This window comes from Antedon mediterranea, chromosome 7 (genome assembly GCF_964355755.1).
Source record: "Antedon mediterranea chromosome 7, ecAntMedi1.1, whole genome shotgun sequence".
Lineage (NCBI taxonomy): Eukaryota > Metazoa > Echinodermata > Crinoidea > Comatulida > Antedonidae > Antedon > Antedon mediterranea.
The window spans coordinates 17,395,540-17,415,891 of NC_092676.1; the positions used below are offsets into that span (position 1 = coordinate 17,395,540).

Here is a 20,352-nt window from a genome sequence, read left to right on the forward strand (position 1 = left end):
CCCATTACCGGCGTCAAGAAATGTGTAAAGGCGTACTGTAGAACAATATCTGTGTATCACAGGCCTATGCTAAATAGCCCAAAAGACACATTTTACTAAAATCCAAATGAATACCAAACTTTTTCCCATTTGGTAATTACATTTCTATTTATCGTAAAATATCGTTATCGTTAAGTTTAGCATTTCCATGTGTGCTTTAGATTGAAGATGGACGCGCTGATAGTAAATCTGTAAGTGAAGATAAAAGCACAAACGAACACCCTCGTCCTTATAATTACATAGGCCTACATTATTTTTTTTAAAGTGAATTAAACATACCTTAAGTTTAAGCTTGCTTCCCACCCAGCGATGAAGGCTGCAACTACACCACAAACAAATTGCTACTTAGCAAAGGAAAAAGCTGCATTTGCTTAATATGTAAATGAACCAAATACTATTGCGTCTAAAAAATAACCCAAGCGATCAATAACCAACAAAGGATTGTTTTGATAGAACAGATTGGGATACGTTTAAGAGCGATTCACTTGACGACACGGTAGAAAGATGCTCAGCATATATTAAGTTTTGTGAGGACTCCATTGTACCAATCAAATTCGTAAAAATCTATGCAAATAATAAACCATGGGTTTCAAAGGAATTAAGATTACTAATGAAAGAAAAATATGAAACGTTTAAACAAGGAGATTTCAAAGCCAGTAAAATTAGACAAAGAGACGTGAGACGAGTAATTAAAAGAGATAAGCAGAACTATGCCAAACACATTTAAGTCAGGTGATATTAGAACGTTTGGAAAAGTATGAATAAAGTTACGGGTAATTACAAAGTTGCATTTAATAAGAGTAAGGATACTGACATCACAGCAGATAACTTAAATACTTTTTATGTCAGGTTTGAAAAAAGTAACTTTTCGGATTTACGGGAAAAACAAAATGAAAATGTTATGGGCTCAATCAGAGAAGAAGGAAATAACAATATCCTAATTAATATAACTTATGTGGAACAAACCCTAAAAAAAAGTCAAGTCCAAGAAAGCCACAGGGCCAGATCAAATCTCAAGGAAAGTTCTGAAGACCTGTTATTTTCAATTAAAGTATATTTTTCATTACCTATTTCAGTGGTCGGTTGATGTATGTCGTGTACTAAAACTTTGGAAGTCTGCTATTATCACATCGATTCCAAAAAATGATAAATGTACTGTTTGCAATGACTATAGGCCAGTGGCATTAACAGCCATCCCCATGACATGCTTTGAGAAAATTATAAAAAATATATTAAATAATGAGACAAAGGGTATGATTGATAGCAACCAATTTGCTTATAGGGAAAAAAGGGGCGTAGTTGACGCAGTTATGACGCTCACGCAAAAGGTGTATGGTCATCTTGAATATCCAAATAACTATGCTAGATTATTATTTTTAGATTTTTCTGCAGCGTTCAATACAATTCAGCCTCATTTACTTACAGATAAATTATTAAAGTTAGGAATAAATCCACGATTAAATCTCTGGATTTCTGATTTCTTAAATGAAAGAACACAGATTGTTAAGTTTAGGGGTAGCGTATCTAAGCAGTTAACTTGTAATACAGGTGCACCACAGGGATGCGTTCTCTCACCCTTACTTTTTTCATTATATTCTGATTTTTATAGTGATATTGATCCAAGTAAATCATTTAATGTTAAGTTTGCAGATGATACTTGCCTAGTTGGTTTAATTTCAAATAATAATACATCCCTGTTCAATGAATATGTTGAACAATTTGTAGTCTGGTGTAAACTAAATTTTCTTGAACTAAATGTCAAAAAAACTAAAGAGGTTATTGTCGATTTTAGAAGGAAAAATAAAACTAATCATGTAAATATTGAAATTGATAATGAAATTGTTGAAATAGTAGAAAGTCATAAGTACTTGGGATTAATAATTGATAATAAACTAAATTGGGAGAGCAACACTAAAGAGCTCCGTACCAAGGCTAATAAGAGAATGTACTTTATATACAAAATGAAACGGTTTAATGTTAGTTCTCATCTCATTCATATGTTTTATTCCTCTGTTGTTTAATCAATCATTTCTTATTGTATTATTGTTTGGTTTTCTCATATCAATGTAAACAGTAAAAGTAAAATTCAGAGATTAGTAAACAAGGCCAGCAGAGTTATCGGTGTAGAAGTGAAACCGTTAGATGAAATGTTTAATACATTCATACTTCAGAAATTTGACACAATTATGCAAGACCCATCACACCCATTACATTCAGACATCATTATAAGTAGATCAGGAAGGGTTAGACTGACACAGAAAAAAATATCCACAAACCGTTTCAGATTTTCACCAATGTACATAGCATGCAATTTATTTAACAAAAACTTTTCAAGATAGTCACTTGTATCATTTGTATTTATTTATATAGTTATCACATCGTATTATTTATTCTACTCAGGTACAAAACATATCTCGAAATTGCTAAAAAAGTTGACAATAAAGTTATCTTGTATCTTTTATCTTGTATCTTGTATCGAAAGCTGACATCGGGAGCTCGAGATTATGATTAGAATCTCAAAACATCTGGAAATTTAGTCAGTTTTCAAAATAACCGAACAAGAAAAGATTTTTATCCATTGTCTTAGTTAGATGATATTCATAATATACAGAAATAAAGCATTGTTCTGCGAAAAGATTACAAATCTGTAACAATCTGTAACAGTCTATGGCATGAAACCATGGAACTATCTATCTCTTATTTTAACAATTATTATACGTATTTAATATTTATTCACACTTCAGGTGTACAATGAAACAGGAAGTTGGTTTATAAAACAATATTTTGGTCATGGTGTTTTGTACATTATTATTCCAATAATAAAAACCAATTTTTCGAATCGCCATGTTGTGTTATCCATACAAGCCTTGCCCCAAGCAAGTCAATTAAACAAGCAACAGGACAGTCCTTTGATCTTATGTCTGGCTGCTACAAATACCAATAGCACTGTATTACAGGTGTACGTCAATATTCTCAGCGGCGCGCAGTGTCTGTCACAGCCCTTTGATCCCCGGAGCTCAGCATTCTGTTGTTGGATTGCCCTGCCCCAAGTATCCTAGTTTATGAAACGATATTTGGTCATGGTTTTTTGTTATATTATTATTCCAATAATATTCCAATACAATTCACAGCAGTAACGATATTAAAAGCAATGAATGTGCCTATGAACAAAGAATATTTTCAGTCGTTTTCTCTCTGAAGAAATAGTTTTAATTGAAAATCTGCAGTTGATTTATCCTTCATTCATGGTCTTTTTGTGATGTGTGGTGCAATAATATTTTACTTTTTAATGAATATTGTATTGGTATTTCACCTGTAATCACCTGTCTTGTCGGGCTCGTAAGTAGACCATACATTTCTGTATGGTACATGTCATGCCCTCCCAATTTCATCAAGTCATCAATGCATGGTTTTTTTTTTGGTTTTTTTTTTCATTCGTTTCCTTGATTTAAATTCTTCTGCAATACACTTTATCCCATAAAAGTAAATTTGTTGTATTTTCTTTCAATGAATTTATCAAGTTTATTTTTAAAGGCGTTTACTGTGGTGGTGTTAACGGCTTAATAATTCAACTTCAAAGTTGCAATGAAAGTACATTGATTGATTAATTGATTTATTGTATCAAATTAAGATATCTATTCTATTCTATATAGGTTTTTATATGGCGCCCTACAAAGAACAGATCGCTTAACAATACTTAGTAATTAATTAAAAAGAGTTTAAGTTGACGTTTAAATAGAGGTGCCGAATTCGCGTTCCAGATCTGCGGAGCGGCGACAGAAAAAGCAGCTTTCCGATTAGATCGAAAAGTCGGGTGGGATCATTAGAGGAGCTAAGTCGACATCTATAATTAAATGAAAGCTGGTCAAGGTTAAACTTAATTAATTCAAAAATGATTTGATTAAATAAATAAAATAAACACAATAATAATAATTAGTGAATGTTGTTTTATTGCACAGTATAGTACATTAATGATCATTATAAATATGTTGACCAAGTTCAAAGGTTATATCTCTCAGTGGAGAAGTCTACACCAACCTTCTGATTCGATAGATGATGACAAAGTTTTTTTTCGTATTTATGAAATATTAAGAATACAATTCCCACTCAATTTTACACCCACTAATGCTTTTCTAGTTACTTCGCAGTAGAGCCACCTCCCACTCATCAAAATACTGGAGCCGTTATTAACTATTATTCTCCTAAATACATTCAGTACAACATATACATGTTAAAATTCATAATTATTTACAAATAATGAATATAAATGTCTGATGAAAGTACAGTTGAATGAATACAGACTCTTTAATTAAGACCACCCTCCCAAATAGTGACCACTTTTCTGTGGACTAAATGATACAATACGTACATAATCATCAAATATACTCTAATTTAAAAAAATAATGACTGCTTAAAAAGACCAATATTTCTATTTCTGAAAATTCATGTATAGGAACGAAACGCTGGGTGGGAGAGTGTGGTTTTATGGATATTCAAAGTTGATTATTTAATTAGAGAAAGAATTGTATGGAAACAATTTCTAGAAAAGTAGGTATAACTCAAAAGCATTTAAAAGAAAGCAAAAATTACCCCAATAACAGTAAATTAATAAACTAATAATTTTCCATAGCAAGTTGGCGGGTATCTAGTAAAGATGGAGAATGTAATATTTCTGAAAATGAGAATTTTATATCATGTTATTTACAATAGGAAACATATGACTTTGCTAAATGGGTAAAACCCCCAAAACAATTTGAAAAATATTTAGTACAATTTATTTACAATGATGAAACATAATTTGATCCTAATAAAGGTAATTGCATAACTTATAATATTTAAAATTGTAAACAGATATACAATAATTATGAAATTTATTTTAATTCTTTGATTATAAGTAGATTTTGTTTAAAAATATTGACAATTTAATCAAGATTGAGGACACAATTTGGAATTATACACTATACTTAACTTTTTAAAATGTTATTTCTTTGTCAAATTGAAAGCAGATATTTTTTATTTCAAATATAGATACTTATTAAAGAAACTTAAAATTGAGTTGATCTATTTATAATTTGATATTTTGTTGCTACGTAGCTTTTAAATATATAAAATTGTTGTGGTACACTGATGAATGGAACAATTTGAGTTTGATGTCAATAACATGACGTTGAAACTAAAATCGTTAAAAATTAAAACACAAATTGCAAGTGAATGCTGCGAGCAGATCAGTTGACATAATGTTCCACAAATTATTTATGGTAGTGACTGAAAATAAACTTTAATAAAGTATTAATGTACTACACAGTATGCTGTAGGCCTAGTATACACAGAAAGCAGCAATCAGAGCAGTTACTACAATATTTCCTAGGTGGCTGTACCACAGAAAAGCTGTATTAAAAAATGTGCACTTTTTGGCCATGTTGTATTATCCATACTAGGACTGAGCCAGCTTGTCTTGCCAAGATAGGAACTCCTAACAGTCCTTTGATATACAGTAATGTCTGGCTGCAACTAATACCAATTAGTACTGCACTATGTACATATACTCCGCAGCGCACAGTGTCTAGTAAGATGATTGAAACTGATCCTGTCATGGCCACAGATAAGCCATTTGATCTCCAAAGCGGAGCATCCTGTTGTTAGATTGACTTGCCCCGTGCATGTGTTTTTAACTTTTGCTACAGTTCAATTATAGGTATGAAACGCCATGTGTGCTAAAATCTTTTATGAATAAAACCGAATCACCATCTACAACCTAGACTGAATATAAACTACTTACAATAAATGAATAACAGTATTCAGTACGGTATGCAGATTTTTTATAACTTCAAAAGGAAAAGTGAAATTATTTAATTGTAAGAGTTAAATTAATTAAGTGTAATAGTTAAATTAATTAATTGTAAGAGTGAAATTAATTAATTGTAAGAGTGAAATTAATTAATTGTAAAAGTAAAATTAATTAATTGTAAGAGTGAAATTAATTAATTGTAAAAGTAAAATTAATTAATTGTAAGAGTGAAATTAATTAATTTCACTATTTCCTTGTTATAATTTGATCATACCATGCAGGTATTAAACATCTAAAAATCGAATTGCCAGCAAAGTGATGAGAATAGGGCAGTGACTAAAAATAGCCGCCTTATCTGCATATGCAGATAATGCAGGTGTAGTGTGCGTAACCAGGTATTGGGTGTGGCTTTGAATCGGCGTATATATGACCAATTGAGGATATAGCAACGTTGAGTGGTTACTTTCCATTGTGTATTGTTGTTGGCGCATTAAGTTACACTCTTCACAGACATAATAAACAAACTTAATATATCATAAATTGCATAAATTATCATAACTATATTCTCCCCATTCAATAAACATTAATCATTATATATATATTAAATGAGAAATTATTTGGAAGTGGGTAAACAAAAAAAATAAACAACCCTAAATTTAAGTTAATGGTTTCTTGTAAATCCAACCATCACCATTTTTGGAAAAGAATTGTGTTTCCCATTGTTTTTTGGTTTGTTTTCTGTGCTTTTCCTCTTGCCGTTGCCTCTCTTCAAGCTGAAACAATACATTAAAAATCTCAATTAAATAATAAAAATGGATGGATATATCAATAAATGTTGGCAGGCTTATATAGGGGATCAGATTATTTATACATAATCAATAGTGGGTGAAACAGGGTGTCAGGTGACATGCCTATATATGACACTGCATGATATGTGTTGGATAAATATGAATAAATAAAAATGTATAACTCAAAGAGAAATAAATAATTAATCTAATAAAAAAACTACGAAAATTGAACAGAAAACATGGTTTTTATGATAAAAATATGAACTGTAATGCATATGGTATAGGTTCCCATTCACAATTAGCAGAATGCACCAATCAGTATTCATCTAACAAAGTAATCTAACAAAGCTAATAATAACCTAGATTGATTTTGGGTTCACCAATAGTTAGCCTGGCAAGTTGGGACGAGGATAATTAGTCAAGCGTAACATAGTGACCAGGTGTTTAAATCTATCGGTCACCCACTATATAGTGGTCTTTACCCATAATGGTTAAGAATTCAATTAATGTACCTGTTTCTTGTGTTCAGTTGCTGTATTTAAATCACCAAGTTTTAAGCTATTTGTTACATGCTGCCAAAGTTTACGAGATTCATATGGATGCTGTACCTCTAGAGGTCGTACACTCTTTGGAACGGCTGCAAGTCTTGCTGTATCTATCTGTTTCTTTTCACCCTAAAAAAAAATTGTGTTCTTTTATACTATAAAAGCAATGCAAGAGACACTAAATCATGAATCACAAAACCAGGCTGTTCGACATGTATTTTAGGTGCTGCTAAGTGTTAAGGCGAGACCTATTCTCTCTTCTAAAGCTTGGTTCCCACTAGCAACGCAACGCAAGGACGTAGCGCAACGCAAGTGAATTGACCAATCACAAGCGAATCTGTCTATAACTTCGCTTGTCATTGGTTAAAACGCTTGCGTTGCGTTTACGTCCTTGCGTTACGTTCTAGTGGGAACCAAGCTTAAACAATCTTAACTGGCTTAGAATTGTAGAATTAATATAGCACTAGAGTACCTTCAAGATTTTATTAAATTGTATGAATGTAAAATAAGAGGCTTCAATCTGAGACTACATAGCAAACTACTGTACAAACCGATTACTATGCACATGTTTCAAATCTGGCTCTGTGCTCTGAAATGTTTTTCCAGTGCAAAGAAGACAGGGTCACATTTTTTTAAACTTGGCGATTAAAAATTATTATTCACTCAACCATGCCTAACTGGTCTAGAAATAACAAGCAGCCTTGTTCTCACAAACCTAAACCCAACCCCCATCCTTAAAAATGACATTTCTAGCATACCGTTGCATATGTAAGTTCTAAAAGACCATTCCACTCTCCTGAGGCCTTGCAGATGACAACACCAGAACGATTCTTAACTTCAGCTGTAACTCTGTGAACTTTACCTCCATAAAATGGCTGTAAAAAAAAACCATTAACAGTATATTTTCGCATAGAAGAGAAAAATCTGAAACTTCATCTTATCTTTTTGCACAATAAAAATGTAAATGTAATAACAATCGTCCTCAAGAAATTCAGATTAGGCCCTTTACGGATCCACTGCAGCAAGCAGTGCAGAACCTACACAGATGAATGACAGGTGATGATGTTTGCCCTTTTGCCACACATCCTTTTCGCCACCAGGCCCTTTGCCACCTGGGCTTTCGACACACTGCCCTTTGCCACCTTAGGCATGATGCCACCCAGCCTTTGTAATGAGTTTTTTTTAAAGGAAACAGAACACGACATCCTACCTTAGTAAGAAATGTGACAGATGCATGGTGTCCAGTTTGTTGACAATGAATATTGACCTTTCCACCTAACTCCATCCAAGGAACTGTTAATATTGACCTTCCAAATGCACTTGGAAATGTAAATGTATAATTTTCATTGTGTTCTAAGAGATGAATATTACCTAAAAAAAAAATGTTATAAATCATTGTATCTTATATTACTTATACATCTAGAATTAGAGTCTAACACCTGAAGATTGAGGAGGTATTTTTATCTCTCTCATAAACCAGTATGTAGTTTTAATAAATATGTTGAAATATTAACCGGAGTCTTGATTTTTCATTTACATCTAGAATTATATATCTTAATGAAAAGATGTTTTCATACAGATTTTGATAATGGTCTGGAAATTCTCTTGCTGTTCAAAAACACAGTATACAGTAGTAGGATTTACCATGATTGTCGGGGAAATAAATAGGATAATTCCTGATAAAAATAAAACAATACTCTACTGAGTGTGGCCAATCAAGTATTTTCATCTTAAAAACGACTAATTTCAAATATCGTTGGGAGCTTTCGGGGAATCCTCCCTAACCCCCTTGAAAGTCTCAGCCAACAGATGCTAGCTTTGGCAAATCCCAGTGTCACCATTGTTATAATTTATTTAACTGGTATTAGGGCCATTTCTTTTAATCGTAAAGTGCTTTTTTACTATTAAGCGTGTCTCGAGACAAAATAAAAAGGGTTAGTTTTTTTCCAAAAAAGCAAATTAATTTTCCTATACTGTATAAATCTGTCAACATCACAATCTGTATATGTGCTAGATTTGAATGAGAACCAACACAATAAGCATTACAGTCAAATACTGCGTAAATGTTTATTGTAAATGCAATGATTTGGGATCATGCACATTTATGTTCATTTACAACAATCTGAGATGTATGGCATGCATTTTGGGTAATAAACTTAAGAACCTACCGTCACCAACCATCACTACGCCAACAGACATTCCCATGAACTTTGACTTTGTCCATATCCATGAGTTCATACTGATTCTTTTCTCAGGACATTCAGTGTAAAATGCAGTAACTGGCAATGATTAAAAAAAAATTGTTGACATATAAAATGAAGGACACAAATTATTTGCTTGTATAAAGCTCTGTCTGCACTATCAGCATAAAGCTCTGTCTGCACTATCAAACTGGTTTGACAAAATGTGTGAATTGCCAAAATATGTCCATATATGGGCACATCACATTTTTTTGTCACATAAAGTTTGAGAGTGTGGACAGAGCTTTAGAATGAAAGTTCTTTGTTTAATTCTATGAATATTTTAAGCATTTTCTTAAGAAATCATTAATTAGAAATGTTAACAATAACATTTGATGATAAAAAAAAAAGAAGAATCAGAAGATACAATGTGTTTGCATAATGAAATATTACTTTAAAAATATATATCATTATAATTTTTATAATACCGCAACCTCAAAACATCCAAATAAAATAGTAATTTAATAGTGTAAAAACAGTGACATTACACCGTACATTGGGACCATTTCATCTACATAAATTTTTGTTATAAAGGGTACAGTATTTTTTTCCGAGCATCTAGATTTTAGGAAATTGGATATTAAATTGAACTAATATTCAAATAACATTTTATACATTCTACCAACCTGGAGGATGATGGGATACCTGCTCAGCTATGTAGGTCAGCCTACATTTAGAAGTACCTTTTGAACTTTGACCTAGTTGCTGTGATGCTGGAACTTGCCAAGAGCAATGAAAGCTTTCTCCGATAATTGGATTGTAGGGCTTTTTAGCTAATGATCCCTAAATAGCAAATGTACACAATAAAGCTTTTAGTTGAGATGAAACACTGATAACAAATATGTTAATTAAAGTAATTGACCATCGCCAAAAAGCAAATAGTTAGCACCAGGGAAGACTGGTTCTAAATATTTTCTTTTTGGCGAGCATGAACACTCCTCCCTGGTTAGAACTATGACGAAATATGTACAAAATGTTCAGATCATTGTGGATTTAAAACAACTGTAACATCAGTAGTCTGATATTGTTTCCTCTAGATCCCCAATATTGTACTAATGGCTAAAGTTAGATTCGAGCCCAATGAAGCAGTATATACTGTATTGATAGCAATTTGCAACCAACAGTTTTATAGATTTATATAGGACACTAAAACAGGGGCAAATTTCTTTTTCTTCTTCTGACCAAATAGTAAGTGTCACCGTAATAACTCGCATGCGAACATTCCAGTATCTTGACTGTACAATTTACAGAGCTGCACAAAAAGCTTTGTCGAATCCTGCTTGCCTAGTAAAACCTACCAGGATATAGTTTCACACCTAAGCAGAACCATGTGCAAATGCTTCTTCTCAGAGAAACTTACTATAGGAATGGTTTTCCTAACTAGGACTCTGTGACTCACAGGGTCAAGAAAGTCCATGTGTGGACAGTGGTAAGGTTCCCCCTAAGGTTTTAACTGAAATACTAAGTTGAGTGTGATTGCAGCTAAAAACTCTATTACAGTACTGGAAGTAAAATTACTGCAGTAAGTACAGTAAATGTAATTGATGAACATACCTTTCTTCCAACATGGAATGAGCAGAGATAGTATTCAACCACAGCAAGCATCCTTGCTTCTGGTGTAGCCTGGTCAGCTATCCGTAAAAACATGTCAGGGTGTCCAAAGAAATCTGCAAACATCTCTAGTAGCGATCTTTTTTCAAGAATAAATGTTGGAAGTACCACCTAAACGATTTAAAAACAAACTTATAAGATTTCAAACAATACATCTAGAATACAAAAATAATGATATTTATTTTATTAAGTCTCAATTTTATATAAACCAAAAGAGATGTATAACTTGGTATAAAGTTGGATCTTGAGTAAACACCAGCAGTGAAGTCAATCGATGATAATGTATTCGTCAATAACGGCCATGCGCCCCCAGAAGAAGGTGGCAACAAGAACAGTAACAGATCATTCATATTCATCTCCCAAAATACATAACTACTATATTTCACAAAAGTATTATTAGATACTCTGGTGCAAAACTTTGAATATTTTGCTTCTTTCGTTCCAAAACATACAGAATGTAAATAGTTTTAAAAATATTGCAAAATATTATTCATTATCAAACAATACTTAGCGACCATGTTTTTGTTAACATATTTACCTCTAGCAATTGAAAATGTATTATTATGATTTATACTGCAATTGAAATGTACCGCTTTTCATTTCTGTGATTTATGTATATGTTTTGTTTGCTAATGAATGTTTTATTTTGGCATCCCTGACACAAGCCTTTGCTTTTTTGGTGACGCCACCATTTTGGAAATAAATGTTAATTTTGATTGATTGATCATGAGTTTGAGTCCCAACCGAGAACATCTTAGTTTAACATTCAGTACAAATAACATCAGCATTATTAGTTTTTTTGGTGAGGGCTATCCCCGGTACCAAACAAAATGATTGAGTTTTGTTCATGTATGGTATGGTAATGACATAAATCAAATCAAACAGAGTTTGGCCCTTTCTAAACATTCATTCTAATTTCTTGCAATTAAACCATGTTTTATTATCGGCCGTTCAATTGTTATGACAACATAACTAGAAAGACAATACAAACCCTTGTAAGGTCCATGCCAAGCTTGAGCTGCGATAACAAGTGTAAAATCACGCTTTTGTGTTGTTCCACTCCTCCCAATTCTTTCTCCTCATCAATTGATGGATCGATGACATCATCATCATGGTTAACTTCTGTAAAAAACAACAAAACATGACCTTGAAAGGAAAAAGATCAAATTTTGTAAGATATAATAATTTTCTGGACCATCAGAGTGTTCAGAGATTCCTCAATCTATGTCTTTTATTCTAATTTGCAAAAATTCTTGTCATTTTGGCCACACCACAAAATGTACTCTTTTTCAATTAGTAAAGTTCTACCATTTTTCTTCCCCTTGCATATGACCGAGTATAATCCCATGCTTCAGTGTAATCCCACCCCATGTAGGATACATATTATACAGATATTGACTGCTTAGAGGTTAAATATAAGATTTGACATCCCCGAGGGAATGATATTAAGTTCGAGGGAATATATATTTCCCGAAGCGCCAGCTGAGGGAAATATATATTCCCCAAGAACTTAATATCATTCCCGAGGGGATGTCAAATCTTATATTTAACCGATATAAAAGGCAATATCTGTTATATTATATAGCCAAGAACAAGTCTGCTGGGTTGGGTGAAGCTAGGCTAGGCCAGGCCTCCTATAGTATTTGTATTGTATTTATTAAACAAGCCTGCCTAGACACTTTACCTTGCGAAGAATAATATACAGATAATTACTAATTAATGATTCCTTGGCAATATTCACTTAGGCCTAGGTCGTTTAAATTAACAGAAGAATTTCCATCAATAAGCCTATTAATAATATTATAATCAGGTAGGCCGAATAAACAATTCGTCTTCTTCTCTTCGAGGAGCCGAATCACCGGATGTTCAGCGCGTACTAGTTACTAGGTTACTACCGCGAGTATTGACCAATCACAAACGGTGTTTCATCACATTTAGGGTGGACTAATAACAAATGAGGGCGCTATGTATGCATAGCTTAAATAGTTTAGAAGATTAATTTCTTCAAGCAAGTTCCGTGGCGCAGCGGTTGAAGCGTTGTCTTGTGATGGAGTTACAATTGCATCGCAAATTCAAGACCCAATAGATGACTTTTGTTTATTTATCGGCAAACGCGAGTGTTGCACGTGAAAATTACACAGTCAATATCATCGTTCTCGAGGATATATACGATTTACGATCCTCGCAGCGGTAGTCATGTGATGCAGTTTCAACCAATCACGTTCGCGTATTTACAAAGGCTATGTAATATAATATTATATTATCTTTTCTTCACTAACAATTGGGTATCCCTGCAAACTATGTCAGCTCTCAAAATATGGCACCAATACACAATCATTTAACACTTTGGCAACATCAAATATTCTTTATTTTGACAACCACAATTGTCTTCCTCAGTCTGTCCACCATTTCCCTCAACCCGACAAGAATCGAATTATATTACAATCAGAAATGTTGTCAATCTCGCAAATCCTTAATTTAATTTATGTATTGCAAATTAAAAATTACTTTCCAAATAGATATTAGTCTGTACACAAGGGGTAAAACATACACAGAGCTAGTCTTATGGTAAAAAGAAAAATATTTTGGCACACATGGCGTTTCATATAATTACTTTAGCTTGAAAATCAAAACTTTGACTGGTGAACTAATAAAAAAAAAACTAAAGTCACATAGCATGCCCTGTTTGTCGTAAGAAGTATGCATACAGAAATTCATAAAATCAAGAACACATAAACTATATTCATACAATATTCACATTATTACTAATATTTAATTAACAAATAAAACGAATACATACAGATAACATTTTATATCAAAATATACAAGTGTACATAAAATATATTTCCTTTAATATTTTTATTTATAGACTATTTTAGTTGATTTTTATTATTATATTACAGTATTATAAATCATAATATGTTAAAACTTGAATTCTATTTTTGCATATTTCACCCTATTATTTATAATACAACTTGTTTGTTACGAAAATTAACATTAATTAGTATGGCATCCTGTGTATTTTTAGTCTCAAACTAAAATAAATGGGGCTTAGAGGGTTGGGGAGAAAATATTAAATTAAGCATCTTATTTAAAGTATTTTAGTTCATTTCTATACAAAATAAAATATGTTATTAATTATAAATGCTAAAATCAGTAAAATAAAAAAAAAAAAAAAAAACAAATATATAAATGCTTTTACTATTTATTTTTAAAGTTGTTTCTGTGATCAATCACTAAACTGATTAATTTGCCAGCCTAAAAGCATTTTATATTTTAAACATTGAAAACCAGTTGGAAGCAATTTATTCTGGTAAATCTGGCTTTGTGGGAGAACACTATTAGAATACTATACTATCAGTGGTGATTACAATACCAATTCTAGACCAGTTTGCCGAATACCAATTTGCAGAGCCCAATTTGCAGAGCCCAATTTGTAGTCAAGGTTTGGAGACAAACAGTGGAAATGACCCAATATAAATACGGTGAAGTCGGCATTTACGAATCTCAGATTGTAGTGAATAAAAGATATATGTATTAAAGTTAAATAATATTTATTAATTATGCAAGTGTTACAGATAATATTGTAGAATGAAATATTATAATTATCTTTTTGAATGTTTTATTACAGTTGACAAACTGAGATTTGGCAAACTGGACACAGCAAATTGGGATTTGGATAATTTTAAAATACTTTTAGCAGGTTAGAAATGTTTATTATTATAGTTATTCAATATAGTTTGATGTATAAAGACAGTTTATACATACATAATCTGCTAAATTTAAGGCACTAAAATATTAACACGCTCATTTTTTTAAAGGAGATCTGGCGGAAGACTTTGAATGTTATGTCCGGGTTTCTTTGCATTGAATCAAGACCTTCTGAAAGAATCAGGGGTTCATCCGGATACAGAATCTGTGGAGAGGTAAAGGATATAGCAGCCAATTTGAAAAGAATCAAGTTGTGTTTTAGTGCTGTTAAATTCCTATTGTATAATTTGTTATTATTATAAAGTGCATGCACTTGTAAATTTTAAGATTAGATAGATCCCTCTTAGCTTTAGTAGAATGTTTGAATTCCAATTCCATATTCTAGGGTTCAACTCCGTCTTTTTGTCTGGATTTTCTCAAATAATTTTACCAAAGCTATATTCTGTGATAACGTAGTATTTAACACAAGATAGATATTTTATATTTGCTCAATGAATTTTATATACAAATTTTCCTTTTTTATGTCGTTGTAATATATTTTAATTTGATAAATATTGTAATTATACTGTAAAAAAATGCAGCAATTCAGCTTTTGGCTGCCAATGTCTTTTATAGTCAAATAAAGATACCAAGATATAGATTCCATCATATAAATTGATTACCAGTGTATGATATGATGATGATATGTGAAATGCAAAGTTCTTATGCTATAATAAATCTAGGTTGTTGGGCTCAATGGTAAAATATTGTCATGGTAGATGTATAAAGATGGCAATTATGGCATGGGTCATAACAGCTACGAGAGAGGCTGTTATTGCGGCAGTTCTAACTCCGAATCTCACAATACAAACTAATTATTTTTTGAAGTAGTATCGGGCAGTTATTGATAATTATTTTGTCAGTTAGAATTGTGTCATCGGTAGCTTTAGTATCGATAGTGTATCACATGCTGTTCTCTATGATCAAATCAACAACCGCATTCTCTTAAGCTTCAATGCCCATGATGACTTGTTAAATATGGTGTGAACAAAACTATTGATAATGATTTGACTCAACTGACTATCATAGCAATTCCATTGTTTTTGCTATTTTCCTTTGTCATAGTTTCAACAATTGGTTATTGTCTTTCCAGTCAATTCCTGTTGGTTTTCATTATTTGAATACAAATTATTTCATGACTGAACGAATTTCAATGATTTCAAATGAGAAACTCTGTCAATATTGCCTGTGAAACCCTTTGACATTTTAGTTAAGAATTTGCACGAATAAGTAAATACCAATTAATAGTCAGATGTAATCATGGTGGGCGGTCACACATCATAAAGGTCTACTTATGTAATACACTTGCTTAGGTCTAAAATTTTCCATCTATGTTTACTACCGTGGGATACATTATACATACACTCTGAATTGATGTTTACAAATCACTTACTTACTGTAGCACTAATATACTCATAACGTTGTACGGGTATTGTACTCTATCTCAACCTAAATCACATTAAAAGCGCTGTTTGAGACGGGCACCATTTAATTCCCAAAAAAATCATATTTTTGTAAAACTAATTTCCGTGTGATGGCCAATTACGCTGCCTTCTGTAATTCTTGGCTATTTTTTCTACGTCACAAACATGTCGCAGTTGTCTAACTAGATGGTAGCTGTACATTCGTAGGTAACCGCAAAGTAATATTTGTTAAGCCACTATAACTGGTAGCTTCAAAGGTACTAATAGAGTACCCTACAATGATTTTAAAATCAATAATAAGTTGATGCATAAATGTTCCTATAGATACTATACCTCTATTGGGACCATAATAGTGCCTTTGCATTAGTATTTAGGATTTCTGAAACAAGTACACTAGACTTTAGTTAGGATGTTTCGACCTCCATGTGAGCGTCACCTGAGCAGTGACCTGACCATTTAAAAGTGTGTTTCTAAATTATTAATTAAAAATACATTGAAAGTGAATGGTGTTTTATTGAACTGTGGTGTACTTATGGAACTATTACAACAATATTGAATAAACATCCAAACAACACCACAATTTACAAACTTTAGTTTTATACAAAGACAATATCTCATGTGGTAATTACCACCACAAACTTTAACTAACTACAGAAAACATCATGATCTCATAAAATGAAAAATTTACTTACCAGACACTATATGAGGCATGTTATTTAATGATGTAGAAGACTGCAGATTTTGACTTGTTATTTCTGGTAGACTAGATTTAATATCAACACTGCAAACAAACAAAAATAAAGATAAACTCCACAATAGAAATAAATGCGAATACAATAACATACAAAATCTTCCCACAAATGAAATGACAATTTTAAGTGACTATTATATACAGTGTTTTAAACTCCAAGAATCATTCACCCATGACCTCTGACCCATCAAAACTAATTGAATTCTATCAAGCAATACTATGGTTATCCTATAAATAGGATCTCCCTGCAGTATATTTAACACTTTTAATATGGCTGAATATTGAAAGAAATTGTTTTTCAAATTGCTTTATAAAATGTCAGAGATAAAATGAGACATGGTAAAAATAACTTTGTTAATTATACTTTGGAGACTCTCTGCAATTTTCTCTTCAATAAAATAGATCTGAAAATTCACTAGTCTGTAGAGTCAGCCTGAATTACCCAATTACTGAAATTGTAAGTAATTTAATAAGCATTAAATTACATTAAATTTCATTTTACTGGCGTCCAAAATGAGGTACAAGATTTCTGTTGTGTGAGCGGTTATAATTTAAAGTATACATACAGTATATGTTAGTATTTTTTTCTTTCAGGTGAACCATAAAAAAATACATTTTGGCTACTTACATTGGTAGCCTTGTTCACGTGAAACACAGAAAGATAGTAAGTAAGTCTTATCTTTAATATTTGCCAAAAAAAAAATATAAACATAAATCAGATGAATTGTTTTGAGAGTATACACATTATAAATACACACAAAAACATTAACATGCTGATTGGTTCATTTGCATATTTGTCGTTAAAGTGCATAAACAATAATGTGTTTGTTACATTTTAGAACAGCTGAATTTTCAGATATTTATTTAATAGAAGTTGGAACTCGCACACAACTACACCTGGGATATCGTAAATTTAATCAATCCAATGGATGCAGGGCTCGCAGAATCCTAAAATATTTGGTTGCCCTTCGGGCAAGTAGGTTTTAGATTTTGGTTGCCCTCATCATTTTTTACTTGCCCACTATTTTAACTTTTTATACCGCGACTGCACCGCGAAAACACGTCAGTGAAAAACGCGTATGCTTAATACACTGTGGTTTTTTCGATGGATTTTAAGTAGTGAAAACAATTTTTCAAATTTTTTCAATTACACAGTGATGTAGGCCAATCTTTTAAGAACATTTTACAGTAATTTATTTTCTCATACGATCCTCCGTGCAAGAGTTGCGATTGTTTAATTAACATGGTGTCCTAAAATCCCTTGAAAACGCTATGTTATTTCTGTTGGTTACGCTTCGTTGCACGGCATTGTTTGTCATCGATCGAAGATGTGTTCCGTTTCGTGAATGAACACGTGGGTTTACTTTGGGAGCAAAAACGTTTTGCTTCTATTGTGCAATGAAATTCCGAAATCAAGCTATTTTGCGATATTTAAAATGTAGTGGCCTAGACATGGCACTAATTATCTTACAATTATTTAATAGATATATCTAAAATATTGCCTATAGAAATGTAGGCCTAGGCCTAAAAAGTTTAAACAAAGTACTTATGAAGGTGATGAGCTTGAAATCATAAAAGAAGAAAAAAACAAACAAACAAACATCAACTGACGTCCGTCTACGTGATGTGTAACAATACGCATGCATATAGCAAAAAACCTCACAGCAGCTGCTGCCGTACGTAGTAGGAGCACATGGGTACGGTGTGTGGAGAGTGCGGGCTTGTGGAAGTTTACTTGTTGTTTCAGTAGAAGCTCGCACAGGTTGGATAAAAAACAACCATCTGCTCGCACAAGTTGCTGATTGAAAACAACACAAGGGAACTGTGCCGAATTGTAGTGAAAACCACGTGCTCCGCCAAGTTGGAGTTTTTGAAAGTTCAACTCTCGGCGATACCCGAAGAAGTGTATTATTTTCAATGTTGATAATAAAAAATATACTGTAACTATTTAAGTATTCAATGTATTTATTAAATAAATTATTAGGCCTATTAAATTTATATTCTGTAATATTTATAAAAAAAAATGGTAGGCCTACTTGCCTGTGTTAAAAACATCGGCCGCCGAATCCAACTCCCGGTGCCTATTTGGCACAGACAATTACAATTACGTATCTATTATAATTTAATAATATACTGTATTTTCAATACAACTGTACATTTGAACAATAATTACAGTAATTCAGCAAATTATTTATTACACACAAAATACATAATTAACATGAATGTAATTAAACATAGGCCTAATCTACTATCTAGGCTGTCGCTGTAGGTCACATAATTAATACTATTAAGTAGTAGATTCAGATTTTATTACCACCGTAAAATGATGTCGATAATTGAGAAAAACAAAATCATACTAGCCCCTATTTTATTTGGTTTATAGTATAACTAGGGAGTTGTTAATTAGAAACTCCCTGGTATATAATAACTTCAAATAAGTTAAAAGCCGAGAGTTCAACGCTTCCTATTTCGCGATCAATGGATGCCGCAAGAGACCGCGTGCTATATGACAGACCTGGAAACTCTATACGCAACGACTTGATACGCAACGACTTGATACGCCCGACCGCATAGAAACACATGTTTTGGCTCCTGGAGATAACGTTCCATACCACCGAATTCTGATCCATACATTTACTTAACAAACACTACACTGGTCTCGACGTCAAGAGAATTCGTTCGTGCGCGACTATTATTTTCATTGTTACAGTATTTCACAACCCCTGTAAAACATCGTGGACATTTTCGGTGATTTTAAGAGGTTGCCCGTCGGGACATGACATGTTAAATTTTAGTTGCCCGACGTATTTATTTGGTTGCCGCGGGACGTCGGGCAAGCGATTCTGCGAGCCCTGGGATGGCTCTTTATATCGTTTAGAATATGCTACAGAAACGTATTTACCTGGTAAACACAACCATTAAGCAAATGAAAGGAATAACACACTCACAAAGACATTAATGTTCAAAAACCCACACATGCAATTTGAAGCAATTTATCAATTCGAAAAAAATTTTGATTTGAGAATACATTTGCTTCAAACCCACAAGAGGTTCTAAGCGATCTTATTAGTTAATGTAAAAAAATGTTTAAATTAGTCATGTGCCAACTGTACTGCAGAGTGTAAAGTTGAAACAATCATACTACAATCTTATTGGCTGGTAATAATGTTTGAAATTACTTAGTGAGCAAATCAAATAAATAACTAATCGTAATATACATAATTATGAAGCTTATAAAGCAAATTAGAAAAAGATAAATATAAATAGTTACCAACCACATTTTGAAATATATATTTATACTGGGCGACCTCATGAGTCAAAGACTGGTCTCCCGGACGGCCCAGTTATGATCATTGGCTGTGATGTACTAATACACCGGGGTAACCCCCTACTCGTCTCGAAAGATGTACTAGGTT

General features: G+C 32.5%; 1 protein-coding gene across 1 annotated transcript in view; it reads right to left on the reverse strand.

Moving 5' to 3' along the window:
- Positions 1–3,969: 3,969 nt before the first annotated feature.
- Positions 3,970–20,352, reverse strand: part of LOC140055026 (oxysterol-binding protein-related protein 11-like) — a 30,537-nt gene continuing 14,154 nt past the window's right edge. Inside the window, exons 9-17 of the mRNA XM_072100176.1 lie at positions 16,878–16,966; positions 12,003–12,133; positions 10,955–11,122; positions 10,027–10,183; positions 9,329–9,439; positions 8,371–8,531; positions 7,919–8,035; positions 7,128–7,289; positions 3,970–6,600 (exon numbers count right to left, since the gene is read on the reverse strand). Of these exons, the coding sequence (XP_071956277.1) occupies positions 6,484–6,600; positions 7,128–7,289; positions 7,919–8,035; positions 8,371–8,531; positions 9,329–9,439; positions 10,027–10,183; positions 10,955–11,122; positions 12,003–12,133; positions 16,878–16,966 (1,213 nt within the window). The 3' untranslated portion in view covers positions 3,970–6,483. The remainder of the gene's footprint in view (positions 6,601–7,127; positions 7,290–7,918; positions 8,036–8,370; positions 8,532–9,328; positions 9,440–10,026; positions 10,184–10,954; positions 11,123–12,002; positions 12,134–16,877; positions 16,967–20,352) is intronic.